Source organism: Callospermophilus lateralis, chromosome 2 (genome assembly GCF_048772815.1).
Source record: "Callospermophilus lateralis isolate mCalLat2 chromosome 2, mCalLat2.hap1, whole genome shotgun sequence".
NCBI lineage: Eukaryota > Metazoa > Chordata > Mammalia > Rodentia > Sciuridae > Callospermophilus > Callospermophilus lateralis.
The window spans coordinates 155,130,309-155,153,520 of record NC_135306.1 but is presented as its reverse complement, the minus strand read 5'-3'; the positions used below and the strand labels follow the sequence as shown (position 1 = coordinate 155,153,520).

General features: G+C 38.7%; 1 protein-coding gene across 1 annotated transcript in view; it reads right to left on the bottom strand.

Annotated features, from left to right (window-relative positions):
- Dnhd1 (dynein heavy chain domain 1) overlaps nucleotides 1-21,156 on the bottom strand; it is a 96,260-nt gene extending 75,104 nt beyond the window's left edge. Inside the window, exons 1-7 of the mRNA XM_076842412.2 lie at nucleotides 21,110-21,156; nucleotides 18,202-18,329; nucleotides 17,004-17,838; nucleotides 9,683-9,856; nucleotides 7,628-7,831; nucleotides 7,438-7,548; nucleotides 5,606-5,762 (exon numbers count right to left, since the gene is read on the bottom strand). Of these exons, the coding sequence (XP_076698527.2) occupies nucleotides 5,606-5,762; nucleotides 7,438-7,548; nucleotides 7,628-7,831; nucleotides 9,683-9,856; nucleotides 17,004-17,838; nucleotides 18,202-18,329; nucleotides 21,110-21,156 (1,656 nt within the window). The remainder of the gene's footprint in view (nucleotides 1-5,605; nucleotides 5,763-7,437; nucleotides 7,549-7,627; nucleotides 7,832-9,682; nucleotides 9,857-17,003; nucleotides 17,839-18,201; nucleotides 18,330-21,109) is intronic.
- Between the last annotated feature and the right edge of the window lie 2,056 nt (nucleotides 21,157-23,212).

The following is a 23,212-nucleotide window of genomic DNA, read 5'->3' as shown; positions in this document are numbered from 1 at the left end:
AGGTTTATACTAAAGGACTTAAAATTAGCATACTACAGTGACATAGCCACATTAATATTTATTGCAGCTAAATTCACATTGCTAAATTATGGAACCAACCTAGGTGCCCTTCGACTGGTGAATGGATAAAGAAACTGTGGTATATACACACAATGGAGTATTATTCAACTTGAAAGAAGAATGAAATTATGGCATTTGCCAGTAAATGGATGGAACTGGAGAATATTATGCTAAGCAAAGCAAGCCAATAAAAAAAATCAAAGGCTAAATGTTTTCTCCAATATGGGTATGATAATTCATAATAAGGGGAGCAGGTAGAATACAGGTATGTTGGAATAGAGGAGAGTGAAGAGAGGGGAGGGGGCAAGGGAGTAGGAATGATAATAGAATGAATCAGACATTATTACCCTATGTGCATACATGATTACATGGCCTGTGTAACTCTGCACCATGTACAACCAGATGAATGAGAAATTATACTCCATTTATATATGATGTGTCAAAATGCTTTCTACTGGTATGTATAACTAATTATATCATTTTTTTAAAAAAAGAAGCAAACAAACAAAAAACACCAAGAACTTCACAATACATAGAACAGACAAAAAAAAAAATAGATGAGTAAAGCTCAGCAATAATTCCAGAACATGGACTTAACCATTAGGTCTGGGTAATGTGGTCTGCTAAGTAGCATAATATTGTTTTATGTTCTAGTAAAAGCTATTTCTGGACACTAACAGACTTTCTATTGAAGGAGGGGAAATGTGGGACAAAGCTTGGGAGTCTCTTTGGAATTCTTCACAGATCTAGGAGGATTCTCAGCCTATGCAGAGAATTGATGATTGTCAAGTTCTATTGAGGAACATAAGGGAGAAATAATAAAGCTATACTGGTCCAGATAGACCCTTTGCCCTTGATGTTGTCCTGTTCCTTGCGATGCTGCACAGAGCTCATGATTAGAACTGATTGGTTCAATCTGTGTATTGTGTTTACACTATTCATGTGCTCAAGTCTCAGTCTTCAGAACTGTAGTTAAGTCCTAAGTAAGGCACATGATACACAAACATGTCCTCAGGCTTGGTAAAGTGTGCCCCTCCCACCACATAGCCCCTAGTCCAGAACACCATCGTTATCTAGAAACTTGTATGGCTAATCCACTACACTATGAGCTCCTTAAGGAAGGACCCTCTATTAAGCCTCATTTCACTTTTTAATTGCTTAATATGGTGCCCGGTATCAAATAGGTCCACCGTAAATCTTTGTATAAAGGATATAACATCTCACATGGAAAGGGTCTACTGAGCATCAATTAGGATAAAATCACATAAACAACAACAATAATAATTATTACTATAACGGAACATAGTTGATAGACACCAGCACTAGGCATACTAACTTCTAAATTATGAGAAAAAAATTTTAACCCTGAAATCCTATACCTTGCCATAGTATCATTGAAGTTGAAGAATGAATAAAGACATACTTAGATATACAAAGACTCAGAAAATTTACCATTCAAAGATTTTTCCTGAAAAAAATGAGTAATAATTGGGCTGGAGTTGTGGCACAGTGGTAGAGCACTTGCCTAGCATGTGTGGGGTCCTGGGTTCAATCCTCAGCACCACATATAAATAAATAAGGTAAAGGTATTGTGTCCATCTACAACTAGGGAAAAAATTTTTTTGAAAAAAGGAATAAGATACTTCAGACAAAAGAAAATGAATCCAAGGAGTAACATTGTCTTCAAGAAGCTTTAATGGGCAAAGAAATTGGTGAAACACACTGTTAATTTTATATGAATATGTTACAAAACAATACTCTTCTTAACAATACAAAACTGAAATTCTAGATGGCAATGTAAGAATAATAGGAAGCCAGACAAAAAGAGGAATAAGAAGAATGAGGAGAGAATGAGAGAAGAAAAAGAAAATTAGGAGAGTACTAAGGTTTTTATTATGCTTGGGGAAAGTTTTGAATACAAATTCATACTTGTCATTCATTCAGCTAATACTCACTGAGCACCTGTCTTTGGCATATCCTGCAATAAGCACTGGGGATATTTTAGTGAATTAAATCCCTGTCCTCTGTGGGCATAATAAATAATGACCAAAACATAATGAATAGTTTATACTGTATGTGGAAAGGTGGTAAGTGCCACAAAAAAAAGGAAGGGAAAGAAGGGTTGGGAGTCCTGGTGCTAATTTTAAATAGGGTGATCAGAAAGGATCTCCCTGAGAAGGTACTATTAGAAAAATACTTGAAAGAGATTGTTATAAAAATTTGAGTGGAACAGCTATACATATGCATTCAAGTGCAGGAAACAGAAAACTAGAAAAAAATGTGGCTTAAGCAAGTAGAAAGTTTATTTATTTAATGCAATAAGAAATCCAGAGATGAGAGTATATCTCAGTGGTAGAGCATTTACCTAGCATGTGCAAAGGCCCAGGGTTTGGTCCCCAGAATGGCCCAAAGAAAATAAAAGAAATCATAGATTTGGCCCAACATCAGTCAAATCATTTTGTTTTCTCCATTTCTCCATCCTTAGTATGACTTTCACCCTAATTACAGTGATATGGCTTTTCCATCACCAGAAATTTCATCCAAGGGTTAGCTAATAAGATAGGAAAGGTCCAAAAATACATTTCAGGTGGATCTACCTCTAAAAATTTTTCCAGTTACTTTCACTTAGATTTCATTGCCTGTAACTGAGTCACATATCCACCATTCCTCAACAAGCAGAGTCTATGAAAAGAAACAAAATCACCAGTCAAAAACTAAGAAAGATGAGAAGACACTGAATAGTGCCTGAGCAATCACAAGAATAAAGTATATAATATCCAAATCACTGCAAGACAGTGGGTAGCAACAAAACTGTAAATAATCCAAAAACAGAAACATAGGAAGACTCAACTAGAAATAATAGGAAACAGAAAACACCAAGAGGGAGTCTAAATCTATCAGTAATCATAGTAAATGAGATAAACCTGTTACAAGATTTAGACTCTCAGACTAAATGTTTCCCATCTATTTATGAGATACACACAAAAAGTAAAGTAATAAAGTGTGCTTCAAAATAAAAGGGATATAAGGAGCTAGGGAGAGGGAGGAGGACAGGGAAAGAAAAAAAACTGGGGAATGATATTGCTAAATGTATTGTTAAATTGTGTGCATGTACAAATGTGTAACAAATAATCCCACCATTAAGTACTAACTATAATGTGCCAATAAAAATATGGAAAAAATAAAAACAAATATAAAATACCCTCAGGAGACTGAGGCAGGAAGATGGCAAGATTAAGGCCAACCTGGGCAACTTACCAGTACTCCATGTCAAAATAAAAATGGTTGAGAATGTAGCTCAGTGGAAGAGCATCCCTGAGTTTAAACCGGGACCACACACACAAGGAAGGAAGGAAGGAAGGAAGGGAGGGAGGGAGGGAGGGAGGGAGGGAGGAAGGAAGGAAGAAAAAAAGAAAAAGAAAGAAAAAAGAAGACTTTTTTATTTATAAGTCAAACAAGAAATAATGTTATGAATCTTTATGCACATAACAACATGATTTTTAAATACATGTTACAAAAACTGAAAGAACAGCAAGGAATAAATTAACAAATCTATAGTCACAGGGGAGATATTTAACATGTACTATTCAGAAGCTGAAAGATAAAATAGGTCAAAAAATTATTGTGCCTGTAAGGATATTTGAATAAAGTAATAAATGAGCTTGGTCTAATAATACATGTTTTCTAAAGTTGATTTTCCTAGAAGTAGACCCTGAGTATGAGATTTTGGAAAATATGATTTATTGAAGGAGGAAAAAAAAACCCTAAGGGAGTAAGGGAAGCAGAACAGAGAAGAGGAAAGTGCTTGGCAAGATCTCAGCTAAAGGTTACTTTTGGTCTGACGTGGAGGGGCAAGGAGGAAGCAACCCTGAAATGCACATCATACTATAGAGTAGTCCTATCTTGAGTCAGAAAAGCCAAACTGTTAAGGTCTGTAAACAAGTCTGCATGGTGCCTGACAAAATGCCAGAGGGAGTGGTTTGTGAAGTAACAAAAGCGAGCCATTAAGTGTGGAGATTCCTTATTGGTTGACTGCTGTATCTATTTTATGCTAATTAGATAGGCTGTGTAAAATGTATAAATATCCCTCAGATCCTACAATAAATGGCTTCCACTCCTGCTGCATCAATCTACACAAGTCATTCGTCACCCCCCGGTTATTCTGCTGCAGCCGGACTGCGGCAGATAAAGATGAAACCAAACTACAACTTCTTCGATAATTATCACAACAAACTGTATAAACTGATACATCAATGAATAATAACTCAACAAGTAATGCTCAATCAATGAGTCAATTTATCTTGGGAGGAAATGGACATATTGATAGATTCCTCCACTTTGAACTGCTTACAGAACTTGCCTGGAATATGTATCACTTGTATGCACTGTGATCTATCTGTTGATGCAGCGAATTATGGTAATGCTGATGTATCTTTGCTGATGTATCACCAGTGATGCAATTTTCCCTAGGAGTCGTCAATTAATTTGGTGTCGTGGCATTTCTGTATCCTCCTCCCTTCTACTAGTGATGGTCTAATTTTGGGGGCCAACAGAGGTGAGGCAAAGAACCTCACCCCCCCACTGGTGCATAGGCCTATCCACAAGTATGGCTATATGCTGGACCAGTAGTCAGTGACGGGTATGATCCAATTGCAGTGGTATCAACCTAAGACAGGAGGCTGACGCCTAAAGGTCAGTTTTCCGATGACGGGTAAGAACCATATGTTGAATTGGACAAACCTAACAGGCACGGTCCCTAGCCACATTACTTGTTGCTTAATTAAACAGAAGGGGGGAGATGCTAAGAGCCACAGCCAATTAATATGATGCATGGCATTTTTGATTGAAAGGTGATGGCAGCTAGCCATTGAGATGATATGATTATGTTAAAAATTACATTCATATGGATACCGGACTCCTGCTGTTTACCTCGGCCAGCTGCGGGACTCCTGGAGAGTTCCCATTGGTTGGGAAAGTGCAGTAGGAGGGAATTCCGGGGGAGGACCTTGCGCTGGGGTTCCGGGAGGAGACTGGCGGAACGCCACGTGGGTGGATCGGGAATCTTCCCAGGCACGTTCGTGGTATTGGCGGTTATTTCAAAAATAAAGTTTGTTCCTATTTGAGTGGCTCGTGATCTTGTGCCCAGCCAGACTGCAGCACCAAACAAACTCTTAGCTAGGAAGGATTCCATCCTTGCATGCATCTGAAGTGGACTATCAAAGATTCAAGATAGGTTCAGAGATAATCCCAGCAGCATGAGAGATCAGGATTCCAGTTTTTAAACTCCTCAGTACTCTAATTCCCTATTGTCAGCACAAAAACAGACATGATCCTAGGCTAGGACCAACCCTCAGGAAAAGTTGAGTCCCAGTGTCTGCTCACCTATTATTGATCCATCTATTTGCAGAGACTGCTATTGCTGGGCAGGACAATGGCTCTGATCTAATTACAGAGTCGTGTCACACAGAGGATCCCGTAAAAGAAGACTGGAACTCTGCAGAGAGCAGCTGGGAGAAAAGGTTTATAATAAACTAGGGCTCCTTACCAGTTTAAGAATAGATGTACAGAGCTTCAGAAACTGATTGAGTAACCGTAGAGCCTTGTAGTTCTCCTTGGCTAGAGCCTTCTGCAGATCTTGGAGTTCATAACATCGATCTGGCTCCTGGGGTAGCCAGGACACAGAGTGGAACTCCTGCAGAAGCCTAGAATCAAGGAATAAGCTAATTAGGATAGAATCCCAGCTCTCTCTCTTTACACACCTTTGATTTCTTCCCAGCCCAGCTCACCCCAGACTGAGCAAATGTTTACAAAGATTGTAATATTTCCAATAACCAACAGAGACAGCTTCCTCTTCAGAGTTCTCTGGAAGAGTTCAAGCCTAGAGAGTTTCTGCCTAGGAAATTACTTGGAAGAGGCTCAGGGTATGTAAAAATGTTTATACCTAGTGACATCTCTAGCAGGAGAGAGGGTCAGATAAGTTCTAAGGTTTAACTCAGAAAGAGACAAAGGGGCTTCTTCCTTGGAATAGGGAAGCTGAAGGCTCCAAAAGTCTACATCAACATATCAGTTTTAGGATCAAAAGTAATGATATTGCAAGTCCTCTATAGGCTGACTACCCCTGAGGAAGCCCATTTCTTTTTCCCACTTCTCCCCAGAGAACTCCATATCTCTAAACATCCTTGAAAAATATGAAAGGCCCTCAATAAGTAGACAGGATAATCATAACAGGTGTCATTTATTCAATGCCTACTAAGAGGCATGGAACTTGGTACTTTATAACCACAATTTCATTTAATTTTCATAATAGCTGTGCAAACATAAATCTTTATCCCAGTTTGCAGATCAGGAAACTGAGGCGTAAAGAGTAAAGTCCCTTGCTAGTATTCAGGATCTAAATTCTACCCTCCAAAGTCCTTATGCTTTCAATTACATCAGGAGGACTGGGTAAGACTAGAGGATGGAAACTGCCTAGAACAGATATTGCAAACTCATAACCAATGGGTCAGATTCATATTGAAAGTTTTTCAATGTGCTCCAGTATGGTGTTTTAATTAAAATTTGAGCCAGAGAGCTAAAATTAAGAAATTTCAATACAAAATGTAGACTTCAGGAAGTCCTGAAAAATAAGGTGGCTGATCATGCTGAACCTATATTCCCAAATGACAATTAGTTGAAACTGAGTAGTGATTGTCCTCTTCAGATGCAATCTCCAGATTCCAGTTCCCCCAAGACTCCCAGTTTCTTCACCTAACCTCTTTACATTTGGCATTCCTTCAATACCTCCTGCTTAGGCCCCATAGCTTTTTTGATTCTCCAACTCCTATCACAGAATATGCTTGTGAAAAGCTGAAGTGTCATGAAGGGAAGGCATAAGGATAACCAATATTTTCCCAAAATGAAAGGAATAGAAATAATAGCATTGAAAGAACAAAAAATTTGGATTCAAACATCTGAATTAGACCACTAGACTTGATATTTAATAGTTGTGTAATATCTGGGACAAGATAATATAAAACATGTAATTACATGGAGATATGTTCAGATCATGTTACATATACATTATGTAACATATGATCACATTTTATATATGTGATAGAAAAAAGACTAGGAGGATATGTAATAAAATCATCATAGTGATTATTTAAGGGTGGTAGAATTAGAACTTTATTTTTTTCCTTCATGCTTTTTTGTTTTTATTTTTTCAACAATGAACGTGTTGTTATTTTTTGCCAAAATATTTTTTAAGGGGCTGGGGATATAGCTCATTTGGTAGAATGCTTGCCTCACATGGGTAAGATCCTGGGTTCAATCCTCAGCACCACAAAAAATAATAATAATTTTAAAAAATCCATTAAAGTTGGGTTTTTAAGACTTTACCTGTTAATGTGGAGCAGCCCAGCTCCAAAGTGGGGTACAGCCAAAAGCAATTGATTCCCCAGGAGAGTCCGGAGCTGACACAGTCCCTGCAACTTCACATTCTTCTTCCAACTGCAAATTACAGGTCAGTAATAATTTACTATTGCTCTCATTCATTTCCCCTCCAAATCCCAGCCCCATCACCACCTACCAGGTTAAAGCTTTGCGCAAGAGGAAATTCTTAAAAAATGGAATGAACTGAAGTTTTTGCCACAGAACAGAGTGGCGGTGCCAGGTACCCAATGTCATCGTTTCACTGCCCTCCACAGGATGTACATGCAGAATCCCAAAGGGAGAAAAGATGTAGTGCTCAGGATTCACTTTGTTTGGTGGCACCACTATCAGATTGTAGGGCCTTTAAAAAATAGCTCTGATTAGTGGGAACCAAAGGGACTTGTGTAGATTTTAAGAAGAGACAAGAGAAGGATGGGGAAGATGGGAAAGGAGGCAGGAAGGAAGGCAGAAGACAGGAAGAGGGGAAAAGAGAGTTACATTGTTTTTAAACTAAAAAGATGGAACAATATTATCAAGGAATTGAAGCCAAAGATAGATGAAAAGGAAGAAAAATACCATGTAGCTTGTTGCAAGACATTTGTATATCCCAACTCAGATATCTTATATCTAATTTAAGACACCACCAGTTGTAATCTGTAGCATTATTTTGAGATACTAAGATAAAATAAATGCTTCCAATGTGATACCCTATCAATTTGTAAGATGCACTTCAATTTCAGAGATGCTAAAATGTGAAAAAAATGTCCATCGTAACAGTGGTTACCAGAGCCTGAGAAGGGTGTGGGGGAGGAAAGGATAGAGAGAGGATGATTAATGGGTACAGGGATACATCTAGATAGGAGGAATAACTTCTAATGTTCTATAGAACAGTAGGAAAACTATGGATGACAACTATTAATTTACTATTTCTAAACAGCTAGAAGAGAGGATTTTGAATGTTCTCAACACACACACACAAAAAAAAATGATAAATGATGCCAGGCATGGTAGCTCATGCTTGTGGTGAGGGAGGCTAAGGCAGGAGGATCACAAGTTCAGAGCTAGCCTCAGCAATTTAGCAAGGCCCTAAACAACTTACTGAGTCCCTGTCTCAAAATAAATTAAAAATGGGCTGGGGGCAAGGCTCAGTGGTTGAACACCACTGGGTTACAGAAAGAAGAAAAGAAATGATAATATTATTTGATAAATGATAAAAATGCCAATTACTCTGATCATTACACACATTGTATACATAAATTGAAATACCACATTCTACCCCATAAATAGCTAGTTATTATATTGCAATAAAAAATAAAAAATATTGGGACTGGGGATGTGGCTCAAGCAGTAGTACACTTGTCTGACATGTGCGGGACGCTGAGTTCGATCCTCAACACCACATAAAAATAAAAAATAAAGACATTGTGTTCACCTAAAACTAAAAAATAAATATTTTTTTAAAAATAAAAATAAAAAAAAATATTCAGTTGGGAATATAGCTCCATGGTAGAGTGCTTGCCTACTATATGCAAAGGTCTAGGTTTGCTCTCTAGCACTGCAAAATAAAAAGATAAAAACTTAAAATTTTAAAAATATTTTTAAATAACTAAGATTAAGATCTAATGAGAGAAAATGAAAGAATGAATGCCTCAAGTCATGTGGAAGGGGAGAGTTGTTTCGTCCCAGTGATAAAACTAGGACCAAAGATAAAAGTTTTAAGAAAGTAGATTTTTATTCAGTCTAAGGAGTAGGATGCCCCTAGAAAAAACACAGTTTCCCAGACACTATTAAGATTTAAACATCTGATTCTTGCACTGGAGTTGAAAGAGATCATCATTAAATTTGCTTCTGAGGCTATGACCAAATGTTTCTCCAGTATAGAATAGAATAAAGAAGAGGAAAAAAGTAAGAAAAATGCTACAGGAGCAAAAGGGGGCAAAGATCTGCGCATGTTTTGTCTCTTGAAATACTTATTAAAGTGCACATAACAGTAAAAAAAAAAAAAAAGAAAAAGAAAAAGGGCAGAAAGGAGGTAGAGAATGGAGAGGAGAAGGCTGAACAGAAGGAGGAGGGAAACTGGGAGACAGAGGAAGAGTATGTGGATAAAGAACAGGGAGAGGAATGTACATGGGGAGAAAAAAGGGGGACTAGATAGCATGGGAGAAAATCAGGGAGTTGGGGATGCAGAAGAGGTCTGGATAAAGGCTCTTACATAAAGTACCGACTGGGAGCCACATTGAGATAGAAGAAGTGGATGCTCTTCAAGTATTTCTCTGAATTCAGAATGGTCATCACCTGGCTACCCAAGAAGGAAGTCTCAGGTAAGAAGCCAGTACTTCTCTTTGGTAAGGCCTTCTCCACAGGAACTTCATAGTCAAGTTGAGACCTGAGTTAAAAAAAAAATAAGGAGGGAAAATGCAGAGCAAAGAGGTCAGATACCTAGAGGTGGGCCTTGCCACCTTTGGTCAGTGAAAGGAGGAGCTAGAGGGGACGCGATATGACACTGTTACAGCCTATCTATCACCTATACAGATGTCAAATACTGAGAAAAAACAGTTTGTTCTATACCTCAGTCATGGAGCTATATTCACCTAGACTTGTGCATGACAACCCCTTCCTTTCTGATAAATGAATAATTATTTTGCTTTAAGTGTGATTTCTGTCAACTCAGTATTACATAATACTGTGTACAAATAATGGGAAGACTATTCTCCCAACTCATCACCCTATAAGCCTACAGTCCTGGATATCTTCCTTTCGGTCAACCTTGCTAACCTTCTGGATCTTATCTCCTCCCTCTGCTCCCATTGTACCTGCTTTCCAACCCTGCCTGGTCTCCATACTTTTGCTCACTCTTGTTCCTCCCATCATCACTCAAACCCTAGCTTCAGACCTTTTCCTTTCCAGCCAATATCTATGGTGTATTCTTCAATCCCCTCAAGCCATCACCAATACTCTCATCTTCTTACCCTCCTACCATACTGGTCAACAAATTGCTGAGATAAGTCATCCCATGGTTAAAAGTACAATTCTATCCAAAGTTTATGTTAATAAATAGGGTTTATGACTTTTGTGTTAGAACAGGACATTTTAAATGGAATAACTGCTACTAAAGTTTCATTCTCTTCCACAAGTTTTATTTCCTCAGCAGCTGAAGTCTTACATGATATAGTAGATTGATAGGATCAAAGAACCATGAATATTGACTCCTATATAAATCTCTAGTATTCAGTTTTGACTGTGGGTTCATTCTACTTTGCTGTCTTAGTACAAGCCATAAGCAGCCACCTCCTCTTTTGAGTTGCTCAATCTTACACCTAACCCCATTTCCAGCCCTGCCAACCCCCAGTCCCACACCATTCTTTACTTCCTTCCCCGTTTGAAGAAACAGATTCTGAGCCATTAACTAATACCTTGAATTCCAGTTGCCTTTCCACACACTTATCTGTCCCCCAGTTTGAAAGAAAGAGTTACTCTTTCTTCTCTACAAAAGTTTCTCTTTCTAGGCTGGGGCTGTAGCTCAGTGGCAAAGTGCTTGCTTAGCATGAGTGTGGCACTGGGTTCCATCCTTAGCACCACATAAAAATAAAATAAAGGCAACTCTGTCCATCTACAAGTATAAAAAAAGTTTCTCTTTCTTCTCTATAAGGTTAATTTCTTGATCAATGCTCTGGATCCCTTATACCCCCTCTATGATATATTTTAAAGTTCCTCTTCTTATTAAAGAAGCACTTAAAGGTTATAAACTCTACTTTTTCAAAAGGAATCCTATGTAGACACCAAAATTCTTTCAAGTTGCTGTTCTACTATCTCATTCTTCAAGAATTTTTCATGAAAAAATACTAAATCAAGATTTCCACTTCTTCATCTTTCATTCATTCCCAAATGTACTACAATCTGCCTTCCTCTCCACAAAACTCCATTGAGACTTTTCTCACTAACATATTCCTACTATTAACACAATTTTTTTCAGATTCTTACTCTTGCCTCCATAGCATTTACTACTACTGACTGCTGCCTCCTTGAAATTTTGTTTCACTTCCTAACCTGCAAGATATTTTGTTAACCTAATCTATTTTATTAACCAAATTCCTCTGAGGTGCTTTCCTCAAACTGTGTATACAAACACACATCCCAGAGAAGCCACATGAACGTAGTGGGGTTTTTGTTTTATATTTATAATTTTTAGTTATAGTTTATTTGTATTAAAGTGTCTATATGTATAACACTGGGCATAGTGGCACTCAGCTGTAATCCCAGGTACTTGAGGCTACAGCTGAAGGATCTAAAGTTCGACGCCAATCTCAGCAATATAGCGAAACCCTCAGCAACTTAGTGAAACCCTGTCTTAAAATTAAAAGGTCTGGGGATGTAGCTCAGTGGCACCCAGCTCCTGGGTTCAATCCCAGTATCAAATATAAAAATTTAAATAAACTGTAAGACTCCAAGGGAAAGTCTTGTTCACTTCTTATGTGCCCAGCAACCTAGCAATTTCTGACATATATATATGTGTGTGTGTGTGTGTGTGTGTGTGTGTGTGTGTGTGTCCAATAATACTTATAAAATGAACGAATTAATGGGAAGCCAGCCCTGCAAAACTTGATGTAAATTAAGCTATATTAGCTAGACAGAGGTTTACCTGTGTCTAGACGTGATCAGGGAGAAGAACCTGATCACGTCTCAACATCTTAGACTACTGCCATTTCAGTTAAGGTCCCCAAGGAAAGAAAACTCATATTTAGGGCACAGGAAAGCTCTTTGAAAAAGCAAAAGAGCCTACTGGGGCTATTGAAGGCATAAATTATTGTCACTGGCTATCTTGCATCAGGGTTCCAGGAGCCAGCCTGTCTGTCCACCATTAGGGCTCTGAGACTTCAGGAAAAACTTGACCTAGCCATAAACTTAAAAGACAAAAATTGAAGAATCCAAGCTTAATTAAAGATTAAACTAGGGAAGGGGAATATGGAAAAGGCAACAAGTGCCAGGTCTAGCCATGAAGGTGGCAAAAGGATATCTCTGAAACAGCCAAGAAGCAGGCCAAAGAGATGGATATAAAAAGCTTTCAAGCAGAAACATAAATGAGAAGCAAAAGAAATTTGAGGAGCTAAAGTTGAAGGCTGCAGGGAGGAGTCCCCTAGCCATAGGTTGAATTATGAAATCTGGCAAAAAGGAAGCTGTTCCTTATGCCTGAGATGATGGTGATACTCAATTCCATTCCTTTCTAATGACTATGACTCCCTTGCCATAACATCTCTGTCACTTATTGCTAGATGAGTGTTGTCTGGGAATCTGTTGTTAAATTTTAAGATAAACTTATGTAAAAAAACAAAAGTCAGTCTTCATTTAGCCATTCCTCAGCAACTCTAAATTTAAAGTAAACCCAGCCTAGAACTCTGCCAGAGTCTGCTCTTTGGTCTTTGTTCTACTCTAAATTCTGTATCACTTAAAATTAACTCATTTACCAGACGAATTCACAGATGAGTTCTATAAGACCTATAAAGAAGAATTAATACCAATACTTCTCAAATTACTCTATGAAATAGAAAAGGAGAGAACCCTTCCAAATTCATTCTAAAAAGCTAGTATCATCCCAATACTAAAACCAGACAGAGACACATCAAGGAAAGAAAATTTCAGACTAATATCCCTGATGAATATAGATGCAAAAATTCTGAATAAAATTCTGGCAAAAACATATTTAAAAAAAATTTTTATACATATGTTATTTCTGACAAAAACATATTTTAAAAAACAGTGCACCATGATCGAGTGGGGTTCATTCCAGGGATGTAAGAATGGTTCAACATATGAAAATCAATAAATGCAATTCATCACATCAATAAACTTAGAAGTAAGAATCATATGATTATATCAATTGATGCAGAGAAAGCATTTGACAAAAGTACAGCACTCTTTCATGTTCAAAACACTAGAAAAACTAGGTATAGTAGGAACATACCTCAACATTCTAAAAGCTATCTTGTTAAATCCAAGGCAAACATTATTCTAAATGGAGAAAAACTGGAAGCATTCCCTCTAAAAACTGGAACAAGACAGGGATGCCCTCTTTCAACACTTCTATTCACATAGTCCTTAAAACTCCAGCCAGAGTAATTAGACAGATGAAAGTAATAAAAGGGATAAAAATAGGGAAAGAAGAACTCAAACTAACATTATTTGCTGATGACATGATTCTGTACTTAGAGGATCCAAAAAACTCCATCAGAAGACTTCTAGAATTAATAAATGAATTCAGCAAATTAACAGGATATAAAATCAATACCGATAAATCAAATGCATTTTATACATTGGTGGTGAATCCTCTGAAAGAGAAACTAGGAAAACTACCTCATTGACATTAGCCACAAATAAATAAATAAATAAATAAATAAATAAAATACTTGGGAATCAATTTAACAAAAGAGGTGAAAGACCTCTATAAAGAAAACTACAGAACACTAAAGAAAGAAATTGGAGAACATCTTAGAAGATGGTGAGATCTCCCAAGCTCTTGGATAGGCAAAATTAATATTGAAAATGGCCACACTACTCAAAGCAATATACAGATTCAATGTGATTCCAATTAAAATCCCAATGTCATTCTTTATATAAATAGAAAAATCAATCATGAAAATCATTTGGAAAAATAAGAGACCCAGAATAGCTAAAACAATCCTTAACAAGAAGAGTGAAGCAGGAGGTATTACAAAACCAGACCTTAAACTATACTACAAAGCTATAGTAACAAAAATGGCATAGTATTGGCACCAAAAGAGACACGTAGACCAATGGTACAGATTAGAAGACACAGAGAAAAACCCACATAAATACAGTTATCTCATACTAGACAAAGGCATCAAAAACATACATTGGAGAAAAGATAGCCTCTTCAACAAATGTTGTTGGGAAATATGGAAAGCCATATGCAGCAAAATGATACTAAGCCCCTATCTCTCACCATGCACAAAACTCAACTCAAAGTGGATCAAGGACCTAGGAATTAGACCAGAGACCTGCACCTAATAGAGGAAAAAGTAGGCCCAAATCTCCTTCATGTCAGATTAGGCCCCAACTTTCTTAACAAGACTCCTAAAGCTCAAGAAATAAAATCAATAATCAATAAATAGGATAGATTCAAACTAAAAAGCTTCTTCTCAGCAAAAGAAACAATCAATGAGGTGAAGAAAGACCCTGCATTTTGGGAGCAAATTTTTGCCACATGCACATCAGATAGAGCACTAATCTCCATGATATATAAAGAACTCAAAAAACTTAACACCAAAAAGCAAACATCCCAATCAATAAATGGGTTAAGGAGCTGAACAGACACTTCTCAGAAGAAGATATACAATCAATCAACAAATATATGAAAAATGTTCAGCATTCCTAGTAATTAGAGAAATGCAAATCAAAACTACTCTAAGGTTTCATCTCATGCCAGTTATCAAAAATGGCAGTTATCAAGAATACAGACAACAATAAGTGTTAGTGAGGATGTGAGAGGAAAAGGCACACTCATACATTGCTGGTAAAACTGAAAATAGGTGCAACTAATCTGGAAAGTTGTATGGAGATTCCTTAGAAAACTTGGAATGTAACCACCATTTGACTCAGCTGTCCCATTCCTCCCAAAGGACTTAAAACAGCATATTTTAGTAACACAGCCACATCAATATCTATAGCAGCTCAATTCATAGTAGCTAAACTGTGGAACCAACCTAGATGTTCTTCAATAGATGAATGGCACATATGAACATAACAATGAACTTTGGTACATAATGAACTTTGGTACATATACACAGTGGAATATTGCTCAGCATTAAAAGAGAATAAAATTATGACATTTGCAGGAAAATGGATGGAGTTGGAGAATATCATCTAAGCAAAGTAAGCCAATCCCAAAAAAACAAAGGCTGAATGTTCTGATAAGTGGATGCTGATCCATAATGGGGGAAGGCATGGGAAAAATAGAGAAACTTTGATTGGGCAAAGGGGAGGGAGGGGAAAGGAGGGGGTATGGTGGCAGGAAAGATGGTGGAATGTGATGGATATTATTACCCTAGGTACATGTATGACTGCACATGTGGTGCAATGCTACATCATGTGCAATCAGAGAAATGAAAAGTTGTGCTGCAATTATGTACAATGAATCAAAATGCATTCTTCTGTCATATATACCTAATTAAAATAAATAAAATTAAAAACAAACAAACCAAAAGCTGAATGTTCTCTCTGATAAGTGGATGCTAATCCATAATGGGTCGGGGGAATGGAGAAAAATTGACAAGCCAAAGCGGGGGAAGAGGCATGGGAGCAGGAAAGATGGTGAGATGAGATGGACATCATTCCCTAGGTACATGTGTGACTGCACATATGATGCAATGCTACATTGTGTGAAACCAGAGAAATGAAAAGTTGTACTGCAATTGTGTACAATGATTCAAAATGCATCCTGCTGTCATATATACCTAATTAGAATAAATAAATTATTTTAAAAAAGAAATTAACTCATTTGAAGAAAAAAAAACAGGTAAAAACTAGCCTTTTCCTAGATAGTGAAGGTGTCATAGACAAGCTACAAAACACCTAGAAAATTAAGCCAGAGGACCGAGAGAAATTCCAAGACTAAAGGTAAATAACTCTCAGAAGAGGTCTTTGTAGATATTCTGAAATCCTAAAGAGAGCTCTCATAGTCAGATTTTGGTGGGAAAAATCATTCTAGGGGCTAGAAAATCCAGACTGGAAGGGCAGGAGGAAGACTCTGGAAGACTTGGCATGAAATCCCCTCCAGTGGCCTCCTTCCACCCTCTGCCTTGTAGTGCATTTAGCTCACACAGATCTGTGGGGAAGGCCACTCCCACAAGCACTCCCTAGGAGTATCCTAAGGACCCTAAACCTATGGTCTAGAATCCAACATAAGGTATGCCCAGAAGCAAGGCTCAGTGATTATTAATGAATGAGAACAAGAACTAAGGTTGTTTCTGGCACCATCTGAGAAATAAATCTAGAAACTGGAAAGTCAAACTGTTTTCTTAACCTTTGGCTTCCAAATGGCAGACTTCTGATTTTAATTTCTACATTTCCCTGTGAGGATTAACATTGAGACAGTGAATTTATTTTGCTATCAAAAAGGAAAAAGGAAGAACCCTCACACTCGCATGGGGTCAGGCTAATCCCTAAAATTGATAACAAGCTGACTATAGACATTAAGTGGACCAGCTGGGTACGGTGGCAAATGTCTGTAATCCCAGTGATATGAAAGGCTGAGGCGGGAGCACTGCAAGTTGAAGGCCAGCCTCAGCAATTTAGCAAGCCCCTGAGCAACTTACTGAGACCTGGTCTCAAAAATTTAAAAAAAAAACATGTTTAAGTGCTGAGGATATGGCTCAGTGGTTAAGCCCCCCCCCCCCAGGGTTCAATCTTCAATCCTTATTACCAAGAAAACAAAAAGTATAACATTGACTGGACAGTGGTACCCATAAATTAAGTTCTTTTCCTCCTCTGCCCAAAGCCCTGCTTGGTGATTAACTTACTCAGTCTCTCTTCTTCCATCAGGCTCTTCCTCTGAGATGTCAGCATCACAGGTTTCATACTGTACAGGAATGTCTGTTGCCAGTGCCAAAGGCAGAAGACTAAGACCATCCAGCCAGTTGGCCTCTTCTAGGGCCACCTCAGTACCAACAATACCTAGACAGCGCTGTAACTCAGGCAGTGTCACTGGTCGCAGCCATGTGGCCAATTGCTCCTTTACTTGCTGCCCACCCCATTGGGCCAGCACAAAAGGACAGGCTGAGCATGGGAGCCTTTGATGGATCTTCTTCTGGGGATGGCAGTCAACATGGGAGGCACTATCTAACAGAGAACTGTCTGGGGGAAAAGCCTTTGTTATGGCATCTAACAGATCCAGGTGGAGTTGGGCTTTCACCCAGGGTGCCCAGCAGTAGAGCTGCTCCAGGAAGGGTAACAAATCAAGGTGACCAACTAGCAACTCACGATATGGAGGTAGCAGTTCCAGTACCCCATGCAGGTAGCACCAAGCTGCGGGGCTGCAGTCCTGCAACACAGCTGAGAAGAGACTTTGGAGCTCAGCTAGCAGAAGCTTCAGCACTGTAGGCTGCTCTGAATCCGTCACTGCCTTCGAGAATTGCCTCTGTTTCTTCTGACCAGCCCAGTGTTGTCCTTTGCTGGTAAGGCCACATACAGAGTGCCAAGACTCTTGGGCATCTGATATTACCTCATTAGGAGAGACACCTACCTTCTTCTCTTCCAGGACCAAGAGGAGTTGTGCATTCAACTGCTGTCGAAGTGATCGTGCCCACAGCTCAGGTGGCAACTGCCAGTTCCAGGCTCTCTGCTGCTGACCCTTACCTGAATAGCCCAGCCAGGAGAGGGGCAGAAAAAGGGACCTGAGGCTCTTGGCAGAATCAATGGAGCTGGGGGCAAAGGGAGGAAGGGACCTAGGACCCTAAGATGGAGCTGCAGAAGGTCATTTCTAAGCCTCAGTCCCTCCATACAGCTTCCCCAAAGACTGGTAAGAAGCAAACCCAGGTCAGAGGTGGGAGCCCTCCCTGTACAAGTTTCTCCCCACCTCCAAGTGCCTTGTCCCCCTCACCTGGTATAGGAGGTGAAGGAAAGGAAGAGTGCCAAATCTGCTGATGAGGTTTCATTGGGGAGCACCTGCTGCAGAAATGGATGATCTTACTTGGGTGCCTGGCATGGGATCATCCTAACCACAGCCACTCCCACACAGATTGGCGCACACACGTGCGATTCCTTGAAGAGGCAAACTGATGATAGAGCTTTCAGAGAACTTCAATCGCAGCAAGGAGCCTTCTTGCAGAGTGAAGGCTGGTAATCTCCTGAAAGGAGGAAATAGTCGTCACTTTGAGGCATCAAAGCCCTAATTCACCAGATATCTTTGCCCACAGGCTGAGAATATGCTGAGGACGGAAAGCCAAGGAGCAGTGAACTGCTCCGTCGGGATGCGGTAGGGAAACCCATAGGAAGAAGGAGCAAGAAGTGGGCTAAAAGACCAAGGCGGAGGAAGTCGGACTCCTGGGAATGTGTGGGAGAGGGTCCTACTGGGTACAGGGGCAACTGCTCTGTTCTTGGAGAACCAAGATAAACGGATCCCACAGCAGGGTCCCACCCGCAACTCCTTCCATTCGCAGCTGTTAGAACCGTTAGAGAACCACGAGAGGCCAGAGCCAGAAGGAAGAACCTGGGAGAAGGCGGACTGAGCCCAGGGGCTGAACCAGGGCCGCACCTGGGCCAAACCTGCCCGTGGCTGCTTGCCTGAGGACCTGCTTGGCTTTGAAATAGAATGACTCGATTGATTGGGGGACTAAAATTCCTGAGTGTGTGGGGCGCAGGTGTAATCCATGTGGCCGTTTTATTGAATATTTAAATTAGTGTCAGGTCCCAGTAAGGTATGCCTTGGGACTTCCTCCCTTCATCCCCTCAACTACATAACATCTGCTCCATCCCACCTCCTAAAGAGAAACACTACTAAGCAAAACCTTTGATCTTAAAGTCCTCCAAATTTAGTTGGGGGCTGGGAATATAGCAGTGGCTGATTTTAAAAATTAACTGAATGATAAAGGTTCTCTGGCTAGTGGACAATACATTGTAGGACTTCTCAGCCTGTGGTTCTTTTTCTCTGGAGAACCTTCACCAATATACAAGTTTTCTGTGGCTATGTATCAAATTATCACAAAACAAGCAGCTTAATAAAATATCACTGGGTGTGATGGTGCAGGCCTGTAATCTCAGCAATTTATAGAGCCTGGGCTCAAAAATTCAAATTCAAAGCCAGCCTCAGGAATTTAGGGAGACCCTGTCTCAAAGTTTTTAAAAATAATAAGAAGGACTAGGGATGTAGCTCAGTGGTAGAGTGTTCCTAGGCTCAATCTCCATGTTCCTAGGCTCAATCTCCAGTACCACAAACAAGACAAAAAATAAAAACAAAAACAAGACCCATGTAGTATCTCACAGATCTCTAGCATGACTTGACTGGGTTCTCTGATTTATCATAAATCTGAAATCAAGATACTGACTGGGCTGAGTTTTCACATGGATGATCTGAGGAAAGAATCCACTTCCAAGCTCATTCTTCTTAATTTGGACTCATTTTCTTACAGTTCTAAGACTAAAGTCCCTGTGTCTTTATTGGCTATTAGCCAGGGGAAGCTCTCAGGTCTCAGAGGCCACCTTCCTTCCTTACTACACAGTCCCTCCATCTTCAATACAGCAACGGAGCCTCAAAACCTTTTGATGTTTCACATTTTTCTGATATCCTTTTCTACAGTCAGTCAAGGAACACTACCTGCTATTAAAGGGCTGGTATGCTTAGGTCAGCACACTCAGAAAATCTCCCTTCTTATAGTCAACTATACCATAAAATGTAACCTTATCACAGGAGTAAAATCTGTCATATTCACAGTTCCAGGGAACATGCAGGGTGTGTACACTGGAGGCAAGAAATTTGAGGGATCATCTTAAAATTCTATACATATGCTATAATAAAAAGATCCAAAATACATCAGCTTAAATATGATGCTTACTTTTTTTCTATCATGTAACTGTTCAAGGGTAAGTACTCCAGGGCTAACATGGTAGTCTTTTATTTGTTCTGCCTTCTCCAAGAAAATAGTCCTTGTCTTCAAGGTCCAAGAGAATATACCACTATGTCTGCTGGGGCCCATCCCAACCAGTGAGATGAAGGGAAAGAGAAAAAAGGCATATTCTTTTCTAAAAGGGCTTAGCCAGGCAATTGCACCCATCACTCAGTCACATGGCCATACTTAGCTGCAAGTAAAGCTACCAAATCTAATCTTTGTTTTCAGTGGTATATGCCCAAGTAAAATCTGGTGCTTCTATTAGTAAAGAAAGAAGGGGGAAGTGGATACTGGAAAATAACCATTGGCTTTTATGCCACTAGTAGAACAGTAAAAGCATGAATAGTCTTCCTTCTACATGTTCTCAGGGCTTACTTCCTCAAGTCTCTGCTTAAATACTGCCATATTAATGAGTTCTTCACTTACAACCCAGTGGAAACACTTTTCTCTATATCCTTATCTCCTTATCCTGAATTGTTTTTCCCCAGAGCACCTATTATCATCACATATAAATACTTATTTGCCTGCTGTCTATTTGCTCTGACTAGAAGCATAAGCTCTATAGTGGCAGAGATTGATTTCTCCTTGTTCTCTCCCCAATATCTAGTGCTAGGCACCATAAGTAGGCAATAAAAATATCTATGGAAAAATGCATAAATGCATAACAATCTTCATTAGTGATTAAGATAGACTATGGGGTCAGATTGCCTGAATTAAAATCCTAAATTCATACAGATAACCAATAAATATATGAAAAAATATCCCACATCTTTAGCCATCAGGAAAAATGCAAATCAAAACTACATTGCAGTTCTATTTCACCCCAGTTAGAATAACTATCATTAAGAAACAAAAAACAAATACATAAACACATGTATGCTGGCAGGAATGTGGGAGGAAAAGCAACTCTGTTGATGAGAATGTAAATTAGCAGATCTACTAATGGAAAATCATATGAAGGTTCCTAAAAGACTAAAAATAGAGCTACCATAAATCCAGCTATACTCTTTGTTGGTATATACCTGAAGGAATTGGACTCAGCATACAAAAGAGATGCCTGTACACCCATGTTTATCACTGCACTATTCACAATAGCCAACTTATAGAATCTGCCTAGATAACTGTCAGTGGGTAAATGGATATGAAAATGTATATATACACAATGGAATTATTCAGTCATAAAGAGGAACAAAATCATGTCATATGCAGGGAAAAAGATGGAACTTGTGTTAGTAAGCTTTTCATCACATTGACCAAAATACCCGACAAAAACAACATAGAGGGCTAGGGCTATAGCTCAGTGGTAGAGCACTTCCCTAGCACATGTGAGGCACTGGGTTCGATCCTCAGCACCACATAAGAATAAATAATGCTATTGGGTCCATCTACAACTAAAAAATTACTTTAAAAAAACAACTTAGAGGAGGAAAAGTTTATTTTGGTCTTAATGGTTTCAGAGATTCAGCTGGCCAAGTCCATTGCTCTGGGCCCAAGATAAGGCAGAACAGCATGAAAGTAGGTGTGATGGAGAAGTTTCTCAGCTCATGGCAGCCAGAAAGCAAAGCAAATGAGAAGCCAGAGGACAAGATATAACCCAGGACACACCCCCAGTGACCTATTTCCTCTAGTTATGCTATACCTGCCTACAGTAATCACCGAGTAGTTCATTAAGATTATTAATGGATTAATTCACCGATGAGGTTAGAGCTCTCATAATCATTTCACCTCTGAACATTCCTGTATTAAGGATCATGCTTTCAAAACATGAGCTTTTCAGGGGACATTTCTAGATCTAAACTATAACAGAACTAGAGATGATCATATTAAGCAAAATAAGTCAATCTCAGACAAGTATCACAGTTTTTCTCATACATGGACTCTTACAAACAAAAACACATGAAAGTAAAAGAGGTATTTTTAGGGAAGGGAAAGAGGACTAAAGTAGGAGGAGAAGGATGGTAGTAGGGAGGATGGTTATAATTAAAGCAAATGTATGTGTGAAATGTCACAAGGAAACACATTATTTAATATGTGCTAATGATTTTTAAAAATTATTATAGAAAACTGAAAAATTCTCATGCAGTTTTATGTCTTGGAAATGAAGATAATAGTAGTGTCTATCTTAAAGTTTCACTGTAAGAATTATATGTTTTAATGTATATAAAATGCTTAGAATAGGCCTTGGTTGATAGACATTGATATTACTGATATGTTTGGTTGTTGTTCATTTTGACAAAATGCTAAACAAGACAAAATAGGAGGGTTCAATTAGGGGATGAATGAGGGCACAGATAAGCCTTCTTAGGAAGGGCAAGGAAAAACCAAATCACAATAAGCCATAAAACTTAAGGCCTTAAACAATAGATGCTTTCCAGACAGACAAGGACAGAAGGGAACTCTTGGTAACCTTTGCTGAACTCAAGACTACCTAAATTTATAATTGTTTCTTTTTTTCTTTTGTCAATTCATTTTTCTATTCTGTGCAGACTATTTCAAATCTCCATTCTCTCATTTTCCATTTTCTTCTGCTTTATTCTCAGATGATAACTTTACCTCTTATAATAAAAATGATGCTGTATCAGTCAGGGTTCTACAGAGAAATAAGGTATTTGTATATATAGAGAGATTTATTTAAGGAACTGGCTCACATGACTATGGGGGCTAGTGAACTCAAATTTGGTTGGGAAGGTCAGCATCCTGGATACTCAGAAGATAATTCTGCAGTTTTTAGGCAAAACTTCTTTTCTAGAAAACTTGAGTTTTGCTCTTAAGGCCTCAATGGAAATGGATAAGGCCAAACCACATCAAGGGTAATCTTTATTTAAATCAACTAATTGTAGAAACTGTAGATGTTAGCCACATCTATAAATAATTGCAAAGCAACACCTAGATTAATGCCAAAATAACTATAGCCTAGCCAAGTTTACACATAAAACTAGCCATCAAACAAGCTATTTAAAAGGAACTCTCTCAATCTTTCAATACCAAATCAAAAAACGACTTAAATTTGCTCTTAATTATTCCTTCCTCCTTCCTGTCACGAACTAGAGGTACTTCTATGTAAAACCAAATTATATGCCTATGCCTCTATTCACTCAACATATATTTACTAAGCATCAATTAGG